This window comes from Chelon labrosus (genome assembly GCF_963514085.1).
Source record: "Chelon labrosus genome assembly, chromosome: 7".
In the NCBI taxonomy this organism is placed as follows: Eukaryota; Metazoa; Chordata; class Actinopteri; order Mugiliformes; family Mugilidae; genus Chelon; species Chelon labrosus.
In genome coordinates, this window is record NC_140343.1 from 8,908,170 (window position 1) to 8,919,144 (window position 10,975).

The 10,975-nt window shown below is 41.8% G+C and overlaps 1 protein-coding gene across 1 annotated transcript; it reads right to left on the reverse strand.

Moving 5' to 3' along the window:
• Positions 1-2: 2 nt before the first annotated feature.
• ebna1bp2 (EBNA1 binding protein 2) lies at positions 3-10,710 on the reverse strand. Its single transcript, XM_084547904.1, has 9 exons — positions 10,522-10,710; positions 10,181-10,264; positions 9,910-10,082; positions 3,401-3,524; positions 1,527-1,616; positions 1,318-1,393; positions 1,029-1,119; positions 765-936; positions 3-657 (listed from the first exon to the last, which is right to left on the reverse strand). Exons 1-9 carry the CDS (start codon positions 10,615-10,617, stop codon positions 610-612), a joined length of 954 nt encoding a protein of 317 aa, XP_084404030.1. The 5' UTR covers positions 10,618-10,710; the 3' UTR covers positions 3-609.
• Between the last annotated feature and the right edge of the window lie 265 nt (positions 10,711-10,975).

Genomic DNA, 10,975 nt, shown 5'->3' on the forward strand with positions numbered 1-10,975 from the left:
ACTCAGATCTTTTAGATGTGTTTATCATACAAACATAACATGTGTCTGCACAGAAGCAGACAACTTATTTCAATCTTACACTTAAAAAAGAAATAAACACTAGCAGGAGAAATCATTTGCTCTATACAAAGCACGCTCGCCCGTCACATACTAATCATGGTAATGAATGGGCAAAACAGACAGCTGCTTAATGTTATAAAATGTCACGTTGCATGGGAGAGAATCAGTCAAGGAGCTGGGTTTAAAAACAGTTGTCAATTAAACGGCAGGAAGGTTGATGTGGATCTTGAGAAAGGGGAATTAAAAGCTCAGGTAATAACTCCCACAGACAAAAACACATCAGTGGTAACTGATCATGTCCCCAGGGAAACTGCTTGTAGTCCAGTCCCGTCTTCTCTTTAATAATCAAGTCCTTTCTTTCTGTTTGGACTGAATGGGGTTTATGTCGTCCTCCGAATGAATCCAGACACATTTCTTAAAAGTGTAGAAGAGGAGTCCATAGCATAACACATCTCCCGAGATGTACTGGAGTCAGACTGGGGAGCAGGTGTAGTAAATCCAGCCAAAGAGCAACATCCGAGTCCCGCCTCTTGTCCGGCTCGTCCATTTTTACGAGCGTCCCTTCATCTTCCTGCGCACAGATTTCCCCGGACGTTTCTGGAAGTGAAAGAAATCCGTTTTGTTCATTTTTTTTAACCAACTTAACACTCCCCATGTTCTGCATTTAATAAATCAGTTTATGTTTTTAATGGCGCGTGACTCACATTCTGTTTGCCTCCCTTGCCTTTCTTCCCTCCCATGCCCCCCTTGGCATGAGCCACTTTGGCACGGAAACCGGAGACGTCGTTGAAGCTCTCCTTGGTGTTCCACTTCTTCCCGCTCTTTTTGCCTCCAAAGCCGAACTTCTTGTCCTTGTATTTCCTCTTAGCATTGGGGCTGTAAAAAATCCATAACAGCAAAATTTAGTGTCGCAAATGTCAAGAGGCAAAAGTACGCACGGCTGAAACTGATGACTGAAAAGGCCTTACCCCTTCTTGGTCACGGCTTTCTTTGGGCCTTCAGAGGAACCTTTAACGGCCTTCTGGTCTCCTTCCAAGAAATCCAGCTTGTCGGTCATGCCTAGAAGCGACGATGTTCAGAAATGTTAAAGAGAGATTAGAATGATGCACATCATTTCAGGTGCAATCACGACCGCAGGCCCACTCATGTCAGGCAAAATGACATCATGTTGTTCTCGACAAGAACAAACTTCTCATTGAGTATGCAACAGCCTGTACAAGAAATTGTGTTTTCTAAGTTACACCTACAAAAACCCACCTTTCTGGTACTTCTTTACAGCAGACATCATGGCCTTCTTCTCCTTTTGTCTCTTCTGGATCACTTCCACTTGGACCTGCCACACAATCAAAACTTATGTCACCTCTTCAATCGTTAAACGTCTCCATTAGGCTCTCTTAGCTTACGTATGGGTAAAGTGTCATAAATACGATTAGGCATAACAAGAACTTCTGAAATCAGGGACTGACCTTTTTGCCAAACTTCCGTTGCTCACGCAGTTTCTTGGCCTTTTCTGACTTCTCCAGAATCAACTGCTTAGATATCAGCTTCTTCCTGATCTACACAGAGGCAGAAGGGGGAAGAAAAGTTTATATTTGGGTTTAAACCTGAAACATGTCCAATGAAATGTTACTGTAAAACTGTGATTGTTAAAAGAATAAAGAGTATCTGCATTATAGGAAATGACAATCTGCAAACTAAAAGGGGCCACAAAAGACCAAAGAGGCGCTCTGTCCGTTCTGATACTGTGGAAATTAGAAATGCATATGTTACAACAAAACTCTAATATAAGCCCGAGTCGCACGGGATTAGTTGACCCCCCCCAAATACACCCCACGTCTGTGTTTCATGTGGCGCATTCGTGTGGGATAAGCAAACTCTGCGTTTTACTCAGAGTTACTATGCATATTTATGTCTCTGGTACTTTCCGCTTCCTCCCACTGCATGGCATCCCCGCGTTACCCTCTAGATGGAATGAATGAATCAATAAAGGACACTGGTAGCGATGAGATGGACAAGTTTACACTGAACATAATTACACAGTAAAGTTTACTTTTATTTGGTCAAAAAAGGTTGAGGTTTGTATTGATTACAATGTGTGACATAAACTATTTTCTTATGTACCAAAGGGGGGCCCAGCAAAGAAAGTTTGGGAACCACTGATTTAGCCACACCTCGACATAGCACAACAACATCTGTCCAAACTTTGACTTACAGCACATCCTTCGTAATTCTTAAGTGACAAGAGGCAGAAAAAGCCACAAATCTAACAAAAGTCTTGAACAAGTACACACAGAGATGCTGATTCGCACTGGTTTAGTATTATCACAGGATCTCTGTTTTACGAGAAATAGGATAGGTGATTTGCGGTTTGATTTTTACTTTACAAATTAAATTACAGACGTGGTCACAGGTGACCTCGGCTGTTATTCAAACTGACGGAGGTCCCCAGGTAAAACTAGTCCCGTGGAAAAAGGGCTTAAGACACGTCCTGGACAATCAGAATTCTATATATTACTATTCCATTTTTGGAACTTATCACCAAAGGTAGCAGGTCACAACCCTCTGTGACAACAAGCAAATCCAGACTCATCCTGAAACCTGCAACTGACGATTACTCACTGCTCTTAAGGGTTAAATAACCCTTCGCTTTGGAGGCGTTTCCCTGCTCATCTAAGCCAGTTCCTGACGAGGTCTCGACGACACCAACACATGGCACTCATGTAAATTCTAAATGTACCAAAAAGAAGCCCCTCTGTACTCCCCACTCAGTCATGCTTAGAGCTGCCGCCTGGTTACATCATCGTTAAGGAAATTCAAGTTGAAGAGATTCCCCGGCACAAGAAAGCGTATCAAGGGGAAATTTGCATTAATCAGCATGTACTTACTCAACTGTGTTTGGTGTCGGAAATATTTCCAAAAGAACAGATGGAACAGAGGGTTTTGGATTGTATAAGGATCATGCAAATGACTAGTATTTTTATGTGTTTTTTTTTTATATAACTGGTGAAACACACTGAATTACCCACATACTTTTATGGTTCATACACAGCATTATGACAGCCACCAAAGACAACTGGGTCGAACCAAAGAGAAAATGGCCATTTAATTTTTGCAGACGCAAATGTGAAATTAATCGTCGTTTTTATTTTTGGGGGAGCTGCTACACTTTTCTTTGGTGCACATGTGAGACAAAAGACACACAAACAAGTGCATCTACAATCTCCTGTTTATGTGAATGAAGTTTTGCGAATGCGGTTATGATAAATGACAAGATGCCAAACCCGACCTACTTTCTGTAAGACACCAGACCCTTGTATCTTGTAACGACTAACCAACTCACCTTCTGCATGTGCTGATCTGACTTGGCCATCTCTGCAAAGTAATCATCTGGCCTCTTGGTGGGTATGTCGTGTTGGCTCAGGAGGGGCAGGCCCTCGAGGACTGCAGCTTGAGCCTGGCGGTAACTGTAACGCAATAAATTTGCATGCGGTCAAGCAGGTGTGATAAATCACTCCCCAAGAGTGAGTGTCTGTGTTTTAGCCAAAACAAACTGAAAAAAAAAAAAAAGTCACTTGAAATAAAAATCAATACTTAGCAGGATTATTATACTGCATGTGTAAAAGAACAGAATACTGAAGTGTCATTTGAATATCTGGGACGCTGACAAGAATTACAGTACCATTAAACCTGTGTGGCCTTTAATGAGAATCCTTTCAGACTAAATCCAAGGTGAGCAGCTCAGAAAAACTGATATACCACTCACGTGTTGTAAATAATGTCACACGAGACCATTCATGCAACTAAACTTGTTCATTCAGATTCTCTCTTTCAATCGATCCATCTGTGTAGTTGACTTGTGGAGTTATTTGAGAAAATGTTTTGCCACTCATCCGAGTAGGTTCTTCTGTTCTAAGGAATTTCCGTGAATGTATGACTGTATTGTAAAGTGATGGCAGATATCTCACTCCCACCTCCTCTGTTTAGAACTTCTAAGGAAGTTCTAAGGAATTGAAGTTCCTTAGAACCTATAGTTCTCCCACATCCTCTGATTGGAACTTCTTTAGAAATTCCTTAGAACCTTCAGCCTCATACAGTCACACCTTGAGAGTGGAGCTTCTGACTGACAATAGTTCAACTCAAACTCACCAGTTCCTTAGAACTGAAGAAACTACTCGGATGAAACGTCTTCTCAAAAAAACTCTACTTTTCTATTTTCTGATATTTACACATCTTAACATGAGTTGCATAAATAAACCATTTCAGACTTTACCCAACAGTACTGTTCATCAAAAAAGTTTTATTTTAAGTTTTATTTGGTGTAGAACTATTAGGACATGTGTTTAATATATTGTCATTAATTAGCATACAATAACGACGTGTTGGAACACATCGAAGAAAGGTCAACTGAAAAGTTTCGGAGATACAAACATTTGCATGATTCATCTTCAGGGCACATGTGAGACGAAAATGCACCGAAGATGTAGGACTCATCTATGAACCGTTTTTGCTGTGAGGCGGGGTGAACTATGCGGTTTCCACGAAAGGGTAAATAGTCTGCAACAATGCCCAAGTAACAACCACAGGAATGGCAGGCCTCGAGGTCTCACACTGCCTTGTCTTGCCCGTTGTGAAACCTGGTGTTCCCCAGGTAAGGCAACACAAAACCACGCAGACATCCACGTGATAGTAAAACGTTAAATAAATCACTTGTGATGCTCACATGCTTGTTGTAGGGAATTTCAGCAGACGAGTTTCAGCTGACTGGTCTGCAGCTACACAGCCCCACACAAAACAAACTGTGATCCCTGATGTGCGTTCTGAAATGTTTCTATCAAGGACCAGAACAGCCCAGCCTTCACTCGCTACATGCATCAATGATCATGTCACATTCTCACTGCTTTTCCTCCCTTGGACCACTCTTGAGTTGACTGAATACTGCATTTACTGACAGGTGCCGTGATAATGAGATAACCAGTGTATTCATCTATACACTGTAGCTTGCAGCCATTTAGGGGTTTATCATAAATGGAAATCTTTGTGGATAATGTTACGGGTCTGCATGCAAATTAACGGTTAACAACTACAGATTGTGGTATTGTTATTACAGGGTTTCTGCAGGTTTGAACAAGTGTAACTTTTTAAGACTGTTATGGGTTAAATTTAAGACTTACTTGAAGTACTAAAAATAAGGCAAATCTGAGACCCAGAATTACTTTCAAAATAACAAAATTTATAGTATTGGCCGATACCGATCTGATACCGATACAGAAAAACAGCGAAACAACGAATTATTTCTCATTGTGTGGAAAAGACTGGGATCATTCTTTTGTGCAAGGCAACATCAGACTTGACTTAAGCATTTATTTCTTAATTTTTAAAAAAACAACAACAAATAAATAGATATAAATGTACTGAATTACTTACTTACTCATTTAAACTATGTACCAGTACAAAATCTTAAATAAACCAATAGCCTCACAAGCTCGGGCAAACATGTAAAAAAATATAACAAAACTTCTCCTGGTTCAGTCTGTGCAATTAGGAGTATAACACCCGATGTAAAATAAATTATAAAGGAGCTGAAATTGAGAGAAAAAAACAAAACAATAGCTTGACTAGCTAGGTTGGTCGACATTCAAAATAAACAGCAATCAGCTCTGCCCAGCCATAACAATAAAGTTCAGTATCCTGTCAGTGATTTTTGTTGCCTGCACACTATTAGGGGGAAACCTTTCACGCCTCATTTCTTCCAAAGTTAGCTGCTTCACACTGCTCTTTTGTTTATTCAGTTCAATGAACTTAGCGTGCTCTTTAGGAGGTGTTTTACCACCGGCCCTTGAAACATTCACTGCCTTCACGAGGGCAAAGTGAGGCAGTGTGAAAACGCTCCAGATGACTCAGTCTTTCACCCGCTCTGTTATGAAAACAATGTGAGCCTCCGCACGGCGTGTCACTAGCGCAGTGTTTTTCAACCTTTCTTGAGCCAAGGTACATTATTTTCATTGAAAAAAAATCACAAGGCACACCACCACAATAACAATATAAAGTTATTCTTGTCAAAGTGTCTTGAACAGGAATCAAATAAACACAAAGGACAGATATATATACACACAGACACTTGACAATGGCATATTATTTGCAGATAATAATTAGTTTGTTTTCAAAAAATGTTTTTTATACCAATTAGGTGAAATTGGATAATTTCCCACGGCACACCTGACGATCTCTCTCTGCGCTAGCGCATGACGCCACTCACAGGGCACAGCACAGAATTACACTGAATAGATCTACCCCTATGGATCGGGCCCATTGTCACCGATACCCAATCTAGAATTTTATTGAATACTGATACTGATACCGATACCAATATCGGATCGGTGGATCCCTGCTTGAACCCGGAAACGACAAACAAAACTGGGGTGATCGCATGCGATTGTAGGAGTCTGGTGTTTCTCTGCTTTTAAGTGAGAATCCACTGTCTTCACACTCAGGCTGCAGAGTTTGAGTGTCCTCTTGGACAATGTGCAGTACGCCTCGTAAGGCTTGTCCGGCACACGTTTCAGCCAATCAACAAAATCATTTAGTTCAAGCCAGCAATCATTAAACTTACATTTGCCCATTTACCATGTTGACAATGAGGGTCATGTGACAGAAAAAGTCTCGAATCCAAAAGGTGGCCAAAATCCATAAGACAACAAACGTGACCTGAACACCTGAACACCAACCAAAGATCTGATAAAACCCACTGTAATGGTCCAAATACTGATGCTGCTGTAAAAAAACAAGTTAAACATAACGATGTTCCAAAAACTTAATTTGAGAAGACGTTCGCTAACTGGAATTCTTTTAATTTAACTGACTACGCATGGCCAAAGCACCTCAGAGAACAATAAAAACAGCTGAGAAACTCATCAGACGTCCTTTGCCTTCTCTGGAGGACGCTGCAAGCTCACAGTGTCTCTGTAAAAAGGACAGTGCGCACTCTAGACAACAGCTATTGGGCCATTCACATCGCAAATACTGCCAATTCACAATTGAGGACCACCTTCAGAAGTTTTGCGATGACTCTGCGGTAGTAGGATGTATCACTTATCAGTGTTTCCCACAGATTTGAAAGCAATGTGTGGTGGGGGGGGGGTTTGGAGGTGGAGGTTTGGCCCGGGGGGGGGGGTGAAAATAACGATTGGATAGGGTATGTGCCCTGTGTCTGACCGATGGGGGGGGGTGGTGGATTCCTAAAGGGATTTCCTAATTCCTAAAGGTTAATAATTAAAAAAAACTGTTAATAATTGGTTACACAGAACTTTATTACATTAATTTTAACACCCTATATATACCGTAATTTCCGGACTGTAAGGCGCACCTGAATATAAGCCGCACCAGCTAAATTTTGGGGAAAATACAGATTGTTCCATGAGCCGCACCCGACTATAAGCCGCACCCACACAATAAATCTTTCAATCAATCAATCAATCAATCAATCAATCGATCGATCAAACTTTCACATCTTTGACATTACAAACAGCATTCGTGCAGTGCACAAATAATACAACGGTGCGCTCCTAGCGCACTTCCTGCAGTCATAGTACCGTAGTAGTGCAGTATAACAAAAAACAAAGCTTACAACGCTTGACGAGGCAATAACGTTAAATGGCTAAATTTAATTTGTTCGTAAAAGTGCTTGCCTGTAACACGGCAGCAAAAGTGCAGTAACCGGCTGCTCAACAAAATAACCAGCATCTTTTTCGAAAACAGCCAACACAGCAGTAAAGGCGCAGTAACACGGCCGTTTACTGTATCAAAATAACCAGCCTACTATACCAGAAAAGTCAGTCAGATCGATCGCCTTTAACTTAAAAGCAGCTCTCGTACTGCATTTGGACTCACTTGGTTTGTTTTGCTCTCGTTACCTGTCGCTAACTGTCTGTCTCGCTCTAGCGCTTCCATGATAGTGCGCCCCTGGTGACCGTTAGCTGTAAAAATCCATATATCCGTTGTATAAGCCGCAGGGTCCAAAGCAAGTGACAAAAGTAGCGGCTTATAGTCCGGAAATTACGGTATGTGAGAGAGAGACGAAGAGAGAGCAGGGAAAGGAAATGCAGCTGAACGAATACGCTGCGTGTTTTAAATGGCGTAAAAAAAGAATAACGAAACGCAATATGTGACGGTCGGCGTTGAATCTTTTTTTTTTTTTTTTTTTTGGGTCTGTGTTGAATCTGTGGCGGTCGGAGTTGAATCTGTGGCGCACCGCCACAGATTCGTCGATGTGTGGGAAACACTGCTTATGGTGAGGAGGCTGAGTACAGAACTGTGGTGGGAAACTTAGTCACATGGTGCGAGGACAACTTCCTGCAGCTTAACGTGACAAAGACAAAGGAACTGGTTGTAGACATGAGGAGGAAAAAAAGGCTCCGGTAACCCCTGTTACCACACATGGGGCCCAGGTGGACATCGTGGAGGACTACAAATAGCTGGCAGTGTACATCGACAATAAACTGGACTGATCAAAGAACACTGAGGCACTCTACAAGAAGGGCCAGAGTTGACTCTACTTTTTGAGGAGAACATCCTCAACATTTGCCGGACAATGTTGAGGATGTTCTACGAGTCTGTGGTGGCCAGTGCGCTCCTGTACGCCGTTGCATGCTGGGGCAGCAGGCTGCGAGTGGCAGACGCTAACAGACTCAACGAACTGATCCGCAAGGCCAGTGGTGTTGTAGGGGTGGAGCTGGACTCTTTGAACACAGTGTCAGAGAGGAGGATGTTGGCAAGAGCGAAGACTATCCCGGACAACTCATGCCACCCACTCCACAACACACTGGCCAGTCTAAGGAGTAACAGACTCATCCTACCAAAATGCACCACAGATCGCCACAGGAGGTCATTCCTGCCTGTGGCCATTAAATTTTATAACTCCTCTGCTGGGTGTTGGTCACTCTTAAAGGGGAACTATTGTTTTTTTACAACGTGGACCTCATTTCTGGTGTAAAACACGGCCGTTTACTCTCGTTTAGGAAATAATTAGATCAACGTATATATCCATATAGCGGGAGTGACAGGGCTGCAGCGAATCCCGTTCATTTTGCCACTGCTATGGTTCGTCCACAACCTCACAATAGGAAAAATATTCAGCCATGTTGCAAAACATTGCAGTAGCAAATTACAGGTAAACAAGCTGACCGTCGCGGGTGTGCACGCCGTTCAGAGATGAGATCGTCCACATCAGAAGACATCGTCCGGGTTCTGTAGATTGACCTACAGGTAACTCTGGACTCAACGGGGAATAGCACTAGCGTATCATATCAAAATATTGCCGAAATGAACGAGTTTCGCGGCAGATAATGCGTTATTTCGAGGCTGCGTCTTGGTGCCCCGTCACTCCCGCTATATGGATATACGCTGATCTAATTATTTCCTAAACGAGTGCAAATTACACAAAAGTTATATGTGTGAGTAAACGACCGTATGTTATGCCAGAAATAAGGTCCATGTTGTAAAAAACAGTAGTTCCCCTTTAACACTTCAGACGCTTTTGATTTATTTGCAACCTTAAACCTCTGTATATTGTGAATAATTGTGCTATATTGTTTCTTTTACTTTTCATGCATCTTGCTTTTATTTTTTATTACTTTTTTTTCTATTTGTATTTCCTCCGTCACCTTGCAACTGTCACTTTATGGGAGCAACAGCAACAAAACAATTTCCTTGAAAGATAAATAAAGTATTCTGATTCTGATTAAATCATGTATTATTTATCGCCCTCATGGATGTATGATGTATGTGGATATTGGTGACTTTGTGAATGTTTGCACTGTTCAATGACAATAAAGCAATCTAACGCTCACTCACAAGAACATCTCCCTCTGGAAGTCGTCGTCTGCGTTGACTTGCCCATTGGTCACAGCTGAGACTTTCCCCTCCACTTTGGACAGGATGTCTTCGGCCGGCAGATTGGTCAAGTCCAGCCTCTCCGCCCAGGGAAGATCTTTACGCAAGTCGTCAAGGCACTGTTTCAAACCTTCCTGCACGACAACGACACAACACACAGTTATTATGTTTTCTCATGAGCTGGTACAAATACTGACAGAGGTACACCACAACTCTGCTTTTAGTCACTTACCACATTGTTTGCACACGGTTTGCGTTTATCCACCTGAACATTCATGCCAGGTTTCAACAACCCTTTGGCGAAAGCCTCTTGAAGCTAGGCAACAAAATAAAATAAAAAACTTGGTTAAACACACTGCAAAGGCACAACATGTTAAAGAAAAGTTAAACAGCGGTACAAACACGATTTTCTTCATACCTACTATAAACAAATGTACAATACGACTCATGTGCACAATTTAATCTGACAAAGTTTCCATTAAGATATACAAGTATTAAAAAAAACGTTTGGTTTAACGGGAGTCTGGATAAAGTTAGCTTAGCTTATGCTAGCATGCTAGCAAGCAAACTCACCTCGCCGTCTGATAATTCAGAGCATTCCTCCTCCGACTCCTCGCCGAGCAGCACCTCGTCCTCTGATGACTCCATGGTCCTGCTGTCGACAACCATAAGACGAGAATATGGGACACGAAAGACTCAATTTGTTGAGGAATCCGGTACGGGTGAACTGCTCCTCACATGTAGCAGTGTTTCACGTGGGGAGGAAGTGACGCAGGGGAGCGTTCTACCAACACAACCCGCCGGTGGAGGAATGCGCAGGAACAAAGGTTCCTACATGAAAAAACAAACAAACGGATAAATGTAATAATAATAATAATAATAATAATAATAATAATAATAATATACATTAAAACAAAATGAAAAAGAGGAAAGAACATTTAATTGAAAGGTGAGTGAGAAAAGTAGCTTTCTAATGCCACTTTACCACTGTGATAATTTTTATCATATTAAAATTTTTCATCAAGAC